This window comes from Arvicanthis niloticus, chromosome 4 (assembly GCF_011762505.2).
Source record: "Arvicanthis niloticus isolate mArvNil1 chromosome 4, mArvNil1.pat.X, whole genome shotgun sequence".
Classification (NCBI taxonomy): domain Eukaryota; kingdom Metazoa; phylum Chordata; class Mammalia; order Rodentia; family Muridae; genus Arvicanthis; species Arvicanthis niloticus.
In genome coordinates this window covers 87,492,020-87,507,328 of record NC_047661.1, presented here as the reverse complement: position 1 = coordinate 87,507,328, position 15,309 = coordinate 87,492,020, and the positions used below count along the sequence as shown (strand labels likewise).

Below are 15,309 nucleotides of genomic sequence, written 5' to 3'. Positions count from 1 at the left end.
GAGTTGAGGCTCTTTAAAAAGAATATATTTTATTTATTTTTATGTGTATGTGTAACTGCCTGCATGTATGTATGTATGTATGTGCACCACATGTATGTGCCTGTCCCTGCAGAGACCAGAAGAGGGTATTTGACCACCTGGAAATGGAGTTACAAGTGGTCATGAGTCATGTGGGTATTGGGAACTGAACACAGGTCCTCCATCTCTGCAGTCCTGGTTTGTGGCTCTTGATGAGATGGGTACAGTGGGCATATAGGAAGGGGAGGGACCATCAGCATCTTTACAGATTCCATCACAGAGCGTCTTCAGTATGTGATTTGTTATCAGCAGGCAGACAAACAGAAGCAAGAGAAACAACATCCCGAGGCTCTCCTCTCGGGGCTCTGCCTTTGTTTGTAGGATTGTGTTGTGCTGCTTGCTCTACTTGAGAGGCATGCATCCTGTAACACCACTTTACAAAGGGAAGCCCATGGGGTAAGATGGGCAAATCATCTTCATCTTTCTCCAGCACCTCATGCCTCCGTAGAAGTGAATGCAGCCTTGTCATAAGCGGCCTGGGGTAAGTGCTAATGTCAGAACCTGTGTGGATAGGCAGGGGATGTGGCTCATTTTGTAGACCTAGCTTGCATGAAGTCCTAAATTCAATCCCTAGGATCCCACAAACTGGGTGTGGTGGCACAGGCCTGTAATCCCAACACTCAGGAAATAAAGTTGGGAGCATTTCAAGGACATCATTGGTTTGCTTGTGGAGTTAAGGCCAGGCTGGAATATATAAAACTCTGTCTCAAAAGTAAGTCAGGGCATGGGGCAGGGAGGAAGAATGTGATTCTGTAAGATAGACTGTGGATATGAAGTAGAACAGAAGAAAAAGATAAATCTTAGGGTTCTGGGATCATACAGACTGGCCAAAGGACTGTAACCTTTGTAAGCTTTCTCCTTGTAGAAAGGCTCAGAAAGAGGACATTTCAAGAACTGAGGATCTATACATTTATTTAGTCTGGGCCAAGCCAATGCTCCTTGAGAACACAGTCTTGTCAGAGTCAGGCTCCCAGGAGGCCCTGAAATGAGAGGGTGTATCATAGCCAACACAACAAACGGATTCTGTCCGGGATGTGCTCAGACCATCCTTCTTCATGGTCTAGTGCTATAAATTCACTGCCCACCATGCTTTGCTTGTGAGCACCAGCTGGGAGACAGAAGGGAACCACGGTTAAGTAAAAATCAAGACCGACATAATGTGGTATTGACAGAGAAGGCAGGGAAGGAAAAAAGTGTCTATAAGCCAGCTGGCAAAGAGAGCTCTCCTGAGAAGAGTTTGCGTTTAATGTAGCCTTTAGGGTTTTCATTTGCTATGTATCATTGATGGGCTTAAATAAATGGCTCTGGGGATCGAATTCATGCTCCGTTTTCTTCTGCCTGGATCTAAAAGTCAGAGGGAATGTTGGGAGCTAGGTCTCTGTCCTTCTCTCTTGGGCCTTTCTTTCACCTTACCCATCGGCTTATGTGTAGCCCCTGTCCTGTGAGCGACAGGGAATCTGAAGCAGCTATCACATTCTAGGTAATGATCTAAGTGGCTCTTAGCCAGTGATGAGCCACTTGGGAACCACATACCCAAATGTTAAATTATTATTGACATTTAACAAAAAAATTATTTTCTTCTGTTGAACAGGAAGAGATGCATAAAACTCAAAAGAATATGAGCAAGAAAAAAATAATCTGAACAAGCTGCTTCATTTTTCACCCTGCTTATGATACTGAAGTAGAGAGATTAGCAGACCTGTCTCTACCCACAGTGCGGGTCTGTGGTGGTGGAGACTCTTGGTCTCTTTCTCTTCCCACGCAGCTCGTCCCACAGAGCCCCCTGATTAGGTAGAAGCTCACATTCTCCAAGGATTATTGGGTTTCAACCCTATCCCTAACCTGCTAACACAGGATATGACATAAGTAGACTTTATCTCTACCAGTTTCCTCTGCAGAGCTGATAGTGTTGGAATTAAAAAAAAAAAAAAAAAAAAGAAAAGAAAAGGTGAGTGGTTGCCAGTTCGTGCCTTTCATCCTGGCACTCAGGAAGCAGAGGCAGGTGGATTTCGGTGAGTTCAAGGCCAGCCTTCTGACCTACAGAGTTAGTTTCAGGGCAGCTAAGGCTACACAGTGCAACCTTGCCTCAAAAGAAAAAAGAAAAAAAAAGTCACCAGGGGCAGATGGTTGAGAGGCTTACATTCATCCCAAACTTATCAGCATTTGCCAGGAACATGAAATAATCCATCAAGATGCCATTCTCTCCTTCCTTACCTTCCTCGGATATCCTGTCTTCTCAGAAGAGCCTTAATGAGGAGCTGCAAAAATACAGACATTTCTCAATGTTAACATTGCATACATCTCTGGGAAACTGTCTCTCAGAGCATTGGGAACGGATGTCCCACTTACGCTTTGGGGGTGTTCATAATGCTAGCTGGGGAGTCTATACATAGCTAGGCAGATAAAAAAAGACCCACTCAATCCTGACTCATAAAACAACGTTTAGCTACAGTCTTATGTGTGTCAGCAACTAGGCTGGACACTGGCGACAGAGAGCTTTGTTTATGATTTAATTGGAAGACAAATCTGTAAGTAGATAATTATAGAACAATGTGCTGGGACAATATGACCATATTTAGTGTATATAGGTATGAGATGCTGAAGATTAAAGAAAGATGTTAAAAATTACCCTCCCCTCAAAGAACCACTAATAAGCTAGGTGTACCGATGGAGCTCCCGACAAGGGGCCAACAACCTTCCTCTGCAGCGCTCCTGCACTGGGACAGAATCAGAGGGCTTAAAGAAAGGGCCCAGGCTCTTTGCCTCCGGAGTATCCTCTCCTCAGCTAACAAAGCAGCTAGCTACCCCTCCATACTTTCCATTGTCCTTTTAAAAGATGGAATTAGTGATTCTTCCTGTACTATTGACTCATGATGGACAGAAATGAAACCTTAGTTGATAAAATGGGCTTCTAGCACATCTTAATGGTAACAGTGACACTAGAGCCCTGGGCAGTTGTGATGGGTAATTGTCATGTCTTTGTTACCCAGGAGACACATCCATAGGCATGTCTATGAGGGTGTTCCTAGAGGGTTTTAACTGAGGAGGGAAGACCCACCCAAATCCTGGGTGACATCATCTCATAGTGTGGGTGCCCAGGCTGAATAAAAGGGGAGCATCCAATGAGCATTGGCATTCATCTCTCTCTGCCTCCTGATGTGTCCAGATGTGAGGAAGTAGTCCCCTGTTCCTCCTGCTGCTACCCAGGTCCACTCCTGCCCTATTGTCTACCCTGTCGTGACAGACTGTGCCCTCAAGCCATGAGCCAAATAAGCCTATTGTCAAGTCACTTCTTGTTGGGTATTTGGTCACTGGAGCATGTAACGGGTAAAAAGAGAGGGCCTTTCTATCTCAGCTTGTGTCAGTCACTCTTGGAGGGTGGAAGGAGGAGATGGCTGGCCCCAGAGACATAAATTCTCCCATCTTTACCTTTAACGTCCACCCGACAGTCCACAGATGCCTCCCCCAGAGCATTGATGGCCTTGCAGGTGTAGATGCCGCCATCAAAGGGGCTAGGCTTGCGGATTTCCAGGGAGCAGATCCCCAGCTGACTGAGGGCTCTGTACTTCGGGTTGCCTTGGAGGTCCATCTTGTTCTTTAGCCAGATGATCTTGGGCTGGAAGATGGAGATGAAGGGATGCAGAGCAGAGTAGGAGCCAATCGTCCTTTCTGCACTTAGTGTCTGGGACCCTGCCTACAGGCTTTCTGCAAGGTTCCCTGCCACCGTGCTGTGTGAAGATTCCCCTTTCAGTGCCTTGAGCAAACACTGGGGCTCCTTCCTATGTTTGAAGAGAGCACCTGAACCCTAGTCCACTTCGGCAAATGTCCCTGACTTGGAAGAGATTGTGCATGACAAAGTCTACTTTTTAAATTCTTAAAAAGTATTTTTGTTTTAAGACAGGGTCTCATTATGTAGCCTTGGCTGTTCTCACTATGTAGACTAGGCTAGCCCCAGACTCACAGAGATCCACCCCTATCTCTGCCTCTGTAGTTCTGTGACTAAAGGTATGTATCTCCACACCTAGCTATGGGTTCCACTCAAACACTATTTTGTTTGTTTGTTTGTTTTTGAAGACAGGGTTTCTCTGTGTAGCCCTGGCTGTCCTGGAACTCACTCTGTAGACCAGGCTGGCCTCGAACTCAGAAATCTGCCTGCCTCTACCTCTCAAGTGCTGGGATTAAAGGCGTGTGCCACCACTGCCTGGCTCAAACACTATTTTAAGATAACAGTTATATTTGTGTGGGGGTGTGTACTGGTGCCACAACACACATGGAGGGCAGAGGAAAACTTACAGGTGTTAGTTCTTTCCTCCTACTGTGTGGGCTCCAGAGATTGAACTCAGGTGGTCAAGCTTGGAAGCAAGTGTCTTTACCCACTGAGCCACCTTGCCAGCTCAGGGTCTCCATTTTTTTTTATGTACCCACAGTGACTCATTCATACTCAATCCCCACTGTTCGTGAGTGGTTTCTGTGTTTTGAAAGTGGCTTCTGGAGAGACTTTATCACAAGTCTCCTTTCAAGGTGTTAACTCCACACAGTTTGACCTGTACTTGTAACCCAAGCTACTTGGTAAAAGGAGTTAATGGTGTGGACTGCAAAGACCAGATTGCAAGCAGAGCAGTGTGCATGTGCATAGCCCCGCATAGGCAAGGCATGGGGGATGAATAAAGAGAAGCCAGCGGGGATCAGACACTTCTGCCAGATAACTAGCTGGAAGTGACATCTTTGTACATGAGGACCCAACATCCAAAGGGAACATGATCATCCATCTTGGATTACAGATGCCCTGACAGTTCCTAAGTAACCTGCTGTCCAGGAGGCAGATGGTGGCTCTGGAAGCAGATGTTCCATTAGGATGCCCTGTGATATAGCTCAGGTTAGGATGGGATAGTAACAGGAAGCAGCACAGGATACCCCCACTCCAGAAGCTCCCCACTCACCCTGGGAGAGGCACGCACACAGCAGAATAGCTGGGTATCATAGCCAATGACTGTAGTGCAGTCTGCCAGAGGCTGGGTGAACTTGGGGGCTTCTGAGAGGTCCCGCTGGGCAAACCCTTTGGCCTTGTAAACAGTAGCTGTGGGCATCAAGAGGACCATGGCTCAGCACGTGAGAACTCTGTCCATCTTCAGTTGTGTTTTTTCTGTCTTGTCAGCACATGGTCTTAACTTCCTTACCTGCTTTCTGGATGTGGGCAAGGTCAGCTGTGACAGGGGCTGTGTCACTGAGCCCACACTGGTTCTCGGCAAAGACACGGAAGGCATAGGAGTTGCCAACAATGAGGTTGGAGACAATGCAGCTGGTTCGGTGATAACGCTCCAGTACTGTGAACCAGAGCTGTGGGGTCCCAGGAAATGCCATGTGTGAGATACCAGGGCTTTGTTTGGCTTTTGTTTTTTTGTTTTGGCTTTGTTTTTTAATCTTGCCCCATGTAGAGCTGCCAGAAGCTCGTTCAGAATGCCTCCCTCCCTTCTTCCCAGCTGCACCTCACCCCAGATTTTTTGTCAGCCTTCTGCACCGTGTATCCCAGGAGAGCTGTATTGCCCGTATCTTGTGGAGGTGTCCATTCCAGAGTAGCATTGGCGCCCCAAACATCCACCAACTTAATACTCTGAGGAGGACCTGGCTTCTCTGGAAGAGCAAAGCTGTGGATGGCAGTGGGCACTGTGCAACCCACATGTGCTGATCTCACTTAGAGAATAAATACCCTTGGCCCCTTTCTCTGCTCAGATTCCTCCCATCACCTACCACCATGTCTGAGACTCTCTGGGCTAGCTCCTGTTCAGCCCAGAGATGCTAGAGACTACCTCTTCCAGCCCCCAACCTTACCGATCACCAGGATATTGATGGTGGCAGTGGCCTGCAGCCCACCAAGCTGCACACAGAGTTGGTAGCATCCTGAATCAGTACGCCGGGCCTCTCTGATGAAAAGAATGGAGTCATGCTCCCCGTTCCGCACGCTGACACGACTGTTGTCCAGGGCACAGCCATTGTGAGTCCAGGTGGTTTGAGGTTTGGGCTTACCCTGGGTAATGGGGATAAGGTTGAGCATCCCCAAGATGTTCATAGCCCTCCCCCCCACACACACACCCTCATCTCACTTCAGCCAGTCTACCCCAAATCCACAGGGTATCTTGGCATAGAACTGCATTCCTTGAGCTAGAGGTATTTTGGTAGATTCCTCCAGGAAGCCCCCTCCTTTCAGTGTAGTCTCTAGAGACAGGAGAATGGCTTCTGAGTCTTTCTCTAAGAGTTTTGGTCATGAATACTCATGGTAGGTGGGTAGCTGCCCAAACTCCTAAGAGCCCTCTAAAACTGACCTCTCCAGACCTCTTCAGACTATAGAGCCTGCCTTAGCATTACCTCCTCTCATGGGACACACCTGTCCCAGCCAAACCCCACCTTGGGAGTGTGGAATGGTGGTGATCTGGCCTCAGGGTGGTACTGTGGATCTCATTCCAGGCCAGAAAGATTGCTTCACTTTTAGGTCTACTTCCAAGTCAAAACCTTGACCTGGTGCCAACATAGGGCTGGCGTGATCACCTGGAATGGGATTAGTAGATTCACTGTCTCCCCAACTCTCCGGATATAAGTCTGCCTCAGGGCCCGAGGTAGCCAGATCTTGGGGTGCTCTGAGTGACAGAAAGAGAGAGAATAGAAAATTGAATACACAGAGGAAGTAAGTACTACGTCCAGTAGTATTCTGTGGGCAGTGGCCCAATGACCACCAGATTAAGCCCTTATCCTATGGAGTGTTCTTAGACATTTCCGTTATGCTGGAGATCAAATGCAGGAGTGTCAATCACTTTAGTGACCTACCATTAAACCACACACCCGTGCCCTTCCCATGCTGGGATTCGGGGAGCAGTTGGCTGAAGGAGCCCCTGGAAAGTCTGAGGTCTCCGGAAAGAACACGGGAGCTGCGTATGGCAGTGACTGTCTATAATCTCGACACCGGAAGTGAGGCAGGTTGTGCTGCACAGTGAGCCTTTGTCCTACGCAACAACCCTCGCCTCCTCCAAAACCTGCACTTGCAGCCCGAGACTGCTTTTGATTTGTAACTGTTGACTACTGGCTTTCCACCCATTTGAGTTTTGTTCCTTTCCATGAGCAGACCAGTTTTCACGGCTTGTCTTTCCAGTGGTTTTTTTATTTGCTGGGTCCTTAATAACACTGCTGTCCAAGTGAATCTGACCTCATGGTTGGGTGCAGACCTCCAGAGAAGGCTTTCTGCCCTGCAGGAGTCAACATCCTGTCCTCACATAGAGGAGAGCCAGTGTCTGGGTCCCTTCTTCTGCAAGGCCACCCCGATCCCTACAGTGTGGCATTCTTATCATCAGTAATAGATCATTTCGTACAAAATCTAGGGAGTATTGGGGCTGTTTGATATTTGTCCTTGACTTTCAGCACATCTGTACTGGGGTGATCTCAGGATAAAGTCAAAAGATGCTCGGGGGACTGCAGGGTTTGGAGCCTGGGTGTCTTGCTCTCAGGAGGATGCTGTGGGTTACTTTGGTTGTGGAAGAGCAGACATCCCTCCTGGCTCACTTGGGGACCATTTTTTCTGCCTATGTTTCCAGGGCTACTGTTTTCCTCCATCCTCAAAGGCAGTCCCCTGCCACTTTTTATCTCAAGTAGAATGTGACAGTGGCTAGGTTCCCACCAACAACCCAAGACTTCCTGCCAAAATGTATTCTTTGCAGTTGAAGAAATTCCACCCCTGGTACATTCCTGTGGCAAACAGCATGAGTGCCTGACAGGGCATTCCAAGCTTACTGATAATACACATTTCCCTGAGAGTACATTCCTGTGCATTCACCACAACACAAGTAAGTTTGCATATAGACTGAACAGCTTAAATACATACATTGTATAAAGTAACCCTTTAAAATGATGGCAGTTGAGAGAATGTAGACAGAGGTCCTACTGTGTTCCTCTTAGGCCCTACTTTGCAGACTAGTCCCCCACCCCATTACGATCTCAAACCACGGTCTTAGAAGTTAATGTAAGTGCACAGTGCTTGCTGATCTTCTTTATCTGGTTTTGTTATGTTGCTCTTCTCAGCTGGGTTGGACCTGGGTTGGTCTCTACCTTTGGAAACATGAGTGTTCTCAGTAAGAACAGGACAGGCAAGGCACCCAAGCTGCCCAGTGACCCTGCTCTGTCTGCTCTCTGCTGACTTTGGTGGCAGGGGGTAGGGCAGCAACAATGGAGTGTTGTATGATGTGTTCCTTGCTTGTGGCCATCTTGGCAAGCAACCAAGGAGTTGAACACAGGCGGGTGTGAGGGATTTTTTTTTTTTTTTTTTTATTTTTTTTTTAAAGAGGGAAGCGATTGGAAATGAAGGTCAAAAAACCTCATCTTGCTGGCCTTGGTTGTCCATTGTTGGGCAAGGGAATAACCTTTCGCACTTGCCAAAGAATGGGCTCCTCTGTCCCTCTGTTATCTACAGAGTATTGGGATAAAATGGATCTTATCGAGCACCCAGAAAGTCGAGCCAGCTGGAGAGGGGGAGGCTCTGAGAGATACCGATTTGCTGATCTCCAGGCGAGGTGTGGAGTTGGGCCTGGCACACAGGACTTCTGCCTCCCTAGCTGGGATCAGATATCCAAAGGACATGTTTTTGAAGCATGGCTGATCCATGGCTCATCCCACCCTCATCAGCATCTTCCTAGACCTAGGTGCCAGAGTCAGGGCCTGGTATGACCTCTAGTCACCCAGAGGAAGAGGAGGAAGAAAGGAGGCAGAAGGCTATGCTCAAGGACCAAGAAAGGCTGAGTTGAGGGGACAGGAACCAAGCTTTATGCTGGGAGATGCACTAACTAGCCTTATGCTAGGCTTCAGCATCCTGTCTTCTTCTGATGGATGTGAGCTGATATCTTTTTCCACCTGGCATTTCTTGTTACAAATAAACCTTAGAAAAAGTTAGCTTTCTTTTATCCATATCAAAGAGAAAAATGACAGGAGCAAAAGCTCAGGCGTGTAGAGCCAGGAGGATTTGTGAAACAGCCTCTGAGTTTACTGGGGAGTCAGCTGGGGCAGCCACAGGAGGGAGGCCATAGTGGAGATGCTGAGGTTGGGAAGGGTCTCCTTCCCTGAATGCTCCCTGATGCTCTTTATGTATAAGAAGCCCCTGACAAGATGATCATATCGAAGTCACAGGGGTATCCCTGATTCTCAGAGGGTGAATGGATGAAGAGACGCCCCAGGGGAGAGCCACGGATGGCCTTGAGAGTAACCACAGCTGGTCAGTTAAGAGGGTCTGGCAGCTAGAGGCACCTTGTCAGCACTGAGTTCTGTCACCTCCCAAATTCAACCTGGTCAGCAATCTGACCCTTTGCTCAGAATGTTAACTGAGGGCTCCTTGGAGGCCTCTCTCTTTGCACCTCCTGTCAAGTGAGGTGTAAATTGGACTGACCTTGAGGAGGCTCCCCCATCACACCCAAGGGCTTTTTCTCCTAGGATGTCAGGGAGCTCAGCCTCAGCGTGCTTGGGCCAGGACGGATGACCACTGGCCTGGCAGGGGGTGGGGTAGAGCATTTTGAAATGTCCTTTGAGAAACATTGACTTTTGACCTGGGTTGTTCTCAGCACTTTCTCTCCAAGAGAATATTAAGTCTCAAAAATGGAGAGCTCATTTCAGGTCCCAGGATCTTGGTTATCCTACCGTCTCCTCCAGCTTTAATGTGCTGAAGTTTGTGTCCAGATTTTTTTTCTATTTTCATAGGAAATAATTGGTCATATCCTTTCACAACTTTCTTCTACATGGTCAGAAACTTTTCCTCCAGTAATTTTCTTGAGGTTGTATGGTCCATATGTTGCTACTAACTATGGCCTGGAGGTGGGGGGAGAGAGAGGAGAGACAGGGATAGACAGAGACAGAGGGGGAATGGGGAAGAGACAGAGACGAGAGAGACACACAGAGGTATATAAGTCTATATGTGTGCATGTAAATGTGTAAATTTGCAATTATGTATGCATGCATACATATGTAAACACATGCCTGTGTGAGTAAGTTGTTACCAAAACAAAGTCAAGAGGTTCAAAGCCATCTATAGATTCAAAAGTAAATACTTCACCAGGGATTCGAGAACTATGCACCAGAATTTCTTAGAGAAACATTTATGGCTGCCAAGGATGTAGCCTTAGAAACTTGTTTGGTAGAATGTGGTCAGAAAAGAAAGGGTACCATTGAGTAGACCTCAGTCTGAAGAACCTCCTTGTTTTATAAAGGACAACAGTGCCACCCGCTTATACTATGGAAGCAAGATTAGGAAAAGCAAAATGATATAGAAGCAGAAACTGGTTCTCTGTGGTAGAGCTGTCATTCCTCATCTGTCTTGCTCTCATGGTTGGAGGCTTCAGCCCCTGCTCACTGCCTGAGTTTTCCACATTGCTCTATTGTAATGTGGTCATTTCAAAGTCTGTACTTTTAATCCATACAGATCCTCTCACAGCCTGACTCATTGTATAAAGGCAGGGAGGGTGGCACCAGATTTATGAAGCAAGGGCATGATGGCTCCAAGGTATGGTTGAGAGGGAAGGTCTTTATCATAGGTGTGAGGCAGAGTACAGCCAGAGGCATCCAGAAGAGTCCAGAGCAGGGAGAGAAAGTAGTGGGTTAAATAGAACCAGTAAATGGAACCAGAGCCATGAGAGGAGAGAGGGGGCCAAGGGAGAGCCAAGAGAACAGAGAGTGCATGGCTGAATTGGCAGGCTTATATAGATAGGAAAGAAGCCGGAGGAAGGGAAGCCTTTGGGCTGGAGAAGTTTATGGGAGGAGCAGAGTGAGAAGAGCTGAGACAGAGCCACAGGTACTGAGTGAGCCTGGAGGCCAGCAGACACTTTGCTCTGCTGATGGAAACCACAGTTAGCCGTGTGGCCTGAGTTTGTGACACTAGTTCAATGCCTGCTTCAGCCATTGGTCACACTTCAGATCCAGACACTGCAAGCTTTCTGCCATCTGACTTAGAAGTGTTACACTCTTTTCACACCTCCGTAACAGAGACGGCTCATTGACCACCAACTCAGATGCTATGGCTTCACAGTATAGTTATCTCTGAGCATTGGCTGCCCCAGCAGGAACAGTCTCCAGGCCCTGCTGCTGTGGGTTAGGTACTAACTCTCTCCAATGAAAGGAGGGTACAAGGGGTGGGGATTGCTTCAGTGCCAGGGGTTGTAAGAAGAGACTTTTCTCTGCCTCCCCCAAACTCCTGCTATCAATAGGCAGATGATCACAGGGTCCCTCAAGTGTCAAGGCCCCCATAGGAAAAAGGACAGTATTCGTGAATTACTTCATGGAGAATTATCTACTTAACAGGGACACTTATTTCTAGTTCTATACTAGCAACAAGAAGCTCCATTGTTCTCCAGCTCTGCTGGTTTCTTCGGCTGGTACCCAACTGATACAGACACTTCCACTCTGCCTCTTCCTAAATCCTACCATATTGCAATTCTGTCATGCCACTGAGACATGTTACCCAACCATGCACCCATTTCACGCTGCCTATCACTCTCCTACCAGCTTGGAGTCCATGGTCATGTGACACCCACTTTCTTGCATCATCACCCAGATCCTCCATCTCTCTTTCACTTCATTACACCCTCTTGGCAATGCCTAAACTAGTCAAATAAACCTTCCACCCACACAGTGTCTGTGTGCGCACAGGCAAGCCTATAGGAGAAAACAACAACAGACCATGCTGACTTGACATCAAAATACAATGTACGTTCCTACGAAATTCTTGACAAATAGACAATGTATGTTTGAGACATGACAACTTAGAAAGGGGCATCATAGTCCCTCCCTCCGTCCCAGCATTGTCTCTTCCCTCGCTATAGCCATAATGGCCCAACCCTTTAGGAAGAACATTCCTGTCCCAGGACCTTTGTGCTTGGCCCATCTACAGAGAAAATAGTCCACTTAAATGTCTACGATATTGCTGCTCAAATTGAACCCTATTTGTAAGGTCTTTGCTCATCATCCCATTTGGAACATGAAGTTTGCCTTCCTCCCTGCCCACAGCACTTTGCCTCCTTCCCTCTGTTATATTTGGCACCATCTGACCCACACTGTTTATTTATTTGTCTCTCTCCTTCTATTAGAATATACCTTGAGGGCATCATTTTAAACAACTTTGTTTAATTTTGTAACCGCACCTAGGATACTGTCTGGCTTATAACAGGTAAGGAAGTAAATACTTGTAGGAGAAGGAAGGGAAACCTGAAGGCAGGCTGGTTCTTCCTGGGCATGAGTGAGATGGGCTCCTATGCCTAGAAGACCCTCAGAGGGATGCAGGTGCACAGTCACGAGTCTGTTGAAGTCAGCAGTTGACCTCCCCTTCTCTGGCTCAGGTCCCGTATTTTCCTCCTCAGGGGCTCAGCCCCTTCCCTAGCCTCCCCTTTGGCTCCTCTGGTCTTTGACTCGCAGTCACAGTACCTCTGTGGGGCACTGAGGTCAAATGGAACCTATGCCAGCTGCGGCACCCGGCAGATTTGGTGACGTGGTTAGACTGAAAGGCCCATCATTGGTCAGATGGAGCTTGTTCTGATTGTGCCAATGAATGTCCGCCTGTTTGCCCTTTCCTGCGGTCACACGCTCCCCACAGCACCCTTCAGACCCTGTGCCCTCTGTGAAAAACAGGCCGTGTTAGGAGGCAGACAGTCTTTGGAGCTCTCAGAGACCTTAGGAGTCAGCAGGTCCCATACAAAGCATCCTTCAAAATTTCTGGATGGGCCCCAGAGGCCCTGTGAACCCCAGAAAACTTTTTTTTGGGGGTGGGGGTAAGGTTTCTCTGGGAGTCCACAGCCATCAAAGGGATAGGATATCGCTCATGTTCAGCTCTCTCCATTTACAGAGGAGAAAATGAGGGCTCAGAGAAATGTCCTGCTTCGTCTCCGGTGGCAGGATAGAGCTGAGATTTGAACTCGCGCCATCAGTCTTTCAAGAAGCTAGTAGATTCACACAGATTTTGCAATATGTCAAAGGATATTCTTACTGCCACTCATCTCTGTGGAGCCACTCGCTGTGGCCCTAGGCCTGCAGTACACGGAGCTGCTATACAGGAGGCTGGGGCTTCTGGCTGGCACCTGGAGCCTGAAATTGCCAAAGGGAGCTGCCCACAGCACCCCACCCTCCAAGCAGAGGAGAATGAAGGCTCAGAGAGATGTCCTGACCCTTCTCTGGTGGCATGATTGAAATGGATGCCACTCCCTTCAGAGTTGGGGAGTTAGTGGTTCTGGTTCTTCACTCCCTCTTGGCCTTTCAGGGGAAGGAACTGGGTTTCTGTCTCTACTGTCTCAGCTCAGGATGCTCACGGCAGCACTATCTCAATGGCATGAACCTCACCAGCTCTTGACAATCAGGCAGCTGCATTAAGACCTTCCTTAGGGTAAGGAGTGGATAGCTGTGCTTTTGGGCCCTAGTTGGAGACAGAACTTGGTTGTCATCTCTTTCTTGGAAAGCTCCCATGTTGGTTTAGCCTCCTCCAATGCCGATCAGCCATTCTAACTGACCTTCTTAGGAGATGTTTAAAGTCAGTTTACAGAGAAGAAACAAAAATGGAGCAGTTGAATTGATTTGTTCAAGGTCACTGTGGTGGTAGAGTCACTCCGGGAAAGGAGCCTGGGGCACTGTCTGCCATTATTTTTTCTCCTACCTCTTTTCTTTCCAGGAGTTCATAGACTTCTCATGTGCGGTTTTTAAATCTTCTGCAAATTTAAGGGGTTATAGCTCTGGGATTTTGTTGAGTTGAATGTGTAGCCCAGCAACAGGGCTGCTGAGAACCATCACAAAGAAGGGAAGAGCTATTTCCCATCTCTTCCCTAGGTCTGCAGACCCAGGTACAGTGGGGACATACATGATATCATTCCGCTCCCGGCAGTTGCCCAGGTGAGCTATGGTGACAGCTGGCCCTGGGGCAGGTAGCAGGATGATGGGCCTGGGGTGGGCACCATGTACCCTCATCTGGAAACTGGAAATGGAGTGCTTTTCCCTGAAAGGCTCTTCTTCCTCAGAGCTCTGACTTTGAGAGGCCTTGGCCAGTGATTCAGCGTGGAGTGTTAAAGGCCCTGATGCTGTGGCATGACCCAGGCAGAGGCCGGGTATCATGCTGCCCAAGATACTCAGCCTCCTCTAAGCCAACAGTTTTGGAATCATTCTTATTCTACTACAAATGGCCACTCTCCTCCGTTCCCTTCCCAACAAGGTATTTAGTCTACTGGATCCTCCAGGACCTGGGACTGGTTTTTTTTTTTTTTTTTTGGTTTTTCGAGACAGGGTTTCTCTGTGTAGTCCTGGCTGTCCTGGAACTCACTATGTAGACCAGGACCTGGGACTGTTTTTGATGGTAAAAATATAAACAGATCACCGCTGGTCACTGTAAAGTGCCACAAACATTCACGGACTTCTCAGCTAAAGAATAAAATTACAACAGAGACATTTGAGTAGGAAGTTACAATTTGAGAGGGGAAGGTGAGGGCCCCCAGAATATTCCTGCATAATCCTAACTAGAAGTTCCCTAAAGTTAATAAAGCTTATGCACAGGACGGGGGGGGGGGGGGGGGGGCAACGTATATCCAGGGCAGTAGGAAGTTCCCCCTCCCACACCACTCAGCATCCCTACCCTACTGCCACAAGTCACCTTCAATAGAGGGCAGGAGCTGCAGAGAGGGGCTGCCTGCCTCCTGTTGATGTGAAGTCCGGGGTCCTTCAGCATCCGCTGGGTCAGTAGCAGCAGCTTCTACTGGGCGCTGGGAGCATGAGGGTATCTCCAGTGTGGTGGCTGTCTCCATGCCGGGATCCAGCTGAAAATTTTCTTTGTTGCTGTCGAGGGAGGGGCTGTGCACCTGCTGTCCAGGCTGGTCTCCCTGGGGTCGCAGCCACAGGCTTATGTAAGTGGGCTGACTTTTCCCCACCCACCTACTCCCACTGAAGGGAGAAGTAGGGGCCAGGAGAAGAGGAGGATCAGAGAGCTGCCCAGAATAGCCACAGGAGGAGGGCTGAGGTGGCCCTGTTATCTTGGGAGTGAGATGACACCCCTACAGCGTTAGGAGGGAGGAGAGAGTGTAAGCATAGAGTATATGAGAGGGACTTCTGGTTTTGGGGGATGGCCTGAGCGGTTACCTCTGCTCCTGACCTCCAGCTCATTCAACCGGGCGTTAAGGTCCCAAGACCAGTGAACTCTCAGGCACACCTTCAGCTCTTCCCACACTCGCTGAACAGCAGGTCATT

General features: G+C 48.3%; 1 protein-coding gene across 2 annotated transcripts; it reads right to left on the bottom strand.

The window, feature by feature from the left end:
• Window positions 1–974: 974 nt before the first annotated feature.
• Window positions 975–15,309, bottom strand: Mybphl (myosin binding protein H like). Of its 2 annotated transcripts, XM_076933135.1 has the most exons (10): window positions 15,202–15,309; window positions 14,720–14,945; window positions 6,622–6,710; window positions 5,908–6,103; window positions 5,570–5,742; window positions 5,256–5,415; window positions 5,019–5,155; window positions 3,508–3,694; window positions 2,293–2,336; window positions 975–1,058 (listed from the first exon to the last, which is right to left on the bottom strand). In XM_076933135.1, the coding sequence occupies exons 1-9, from the start codon at window positions 15,223–15,225 to the stop codon at window positions 2,326–2,328; spliced, it is 1,203 nt and encodes a 400-aa protein (XP_076789250.1). In that variant the 5' UTR covers window positions 15,226–15,309; the 3' UTR covers window positions 975–1,058; window positions 2,293–2,325. The 2 variants fall into 2 exon arrangements, with proteins under 2 accessions (XP_076789250.1, XP_034356378.1); XM_034500487.2 differs by lacking the exon at window positions 15,202–15,309 and having other exon boundaries at window positions 5,570–5,709.

What these genes read in the sequence shown, in the direction of transcription:
- Mybphl (XM_076933135.1), bottom strand. Translation starts at nt 15,225, where the DNA reads ATGAGCTGGAGGTCAGGAGCAGAG. An exon ending in GCTGGAGGTCAGGAGCAGAG is followed by an intron (nt 14,946 to 15,201) that starts GTAACCGCTCAG and finishes CTGCGACCCCAG; the next exon opens with GGAGACCAGCCTGGACAGCA. An exon ending in TGCCCACATCCAGAAAGCAG is followed by an intron (nt 5,156 to 5,255) that starts GTAAGGAAGTTA and finishes TGATGCCCACAG; the next exon opens with CTACTGTTTACAAGGCCAAA.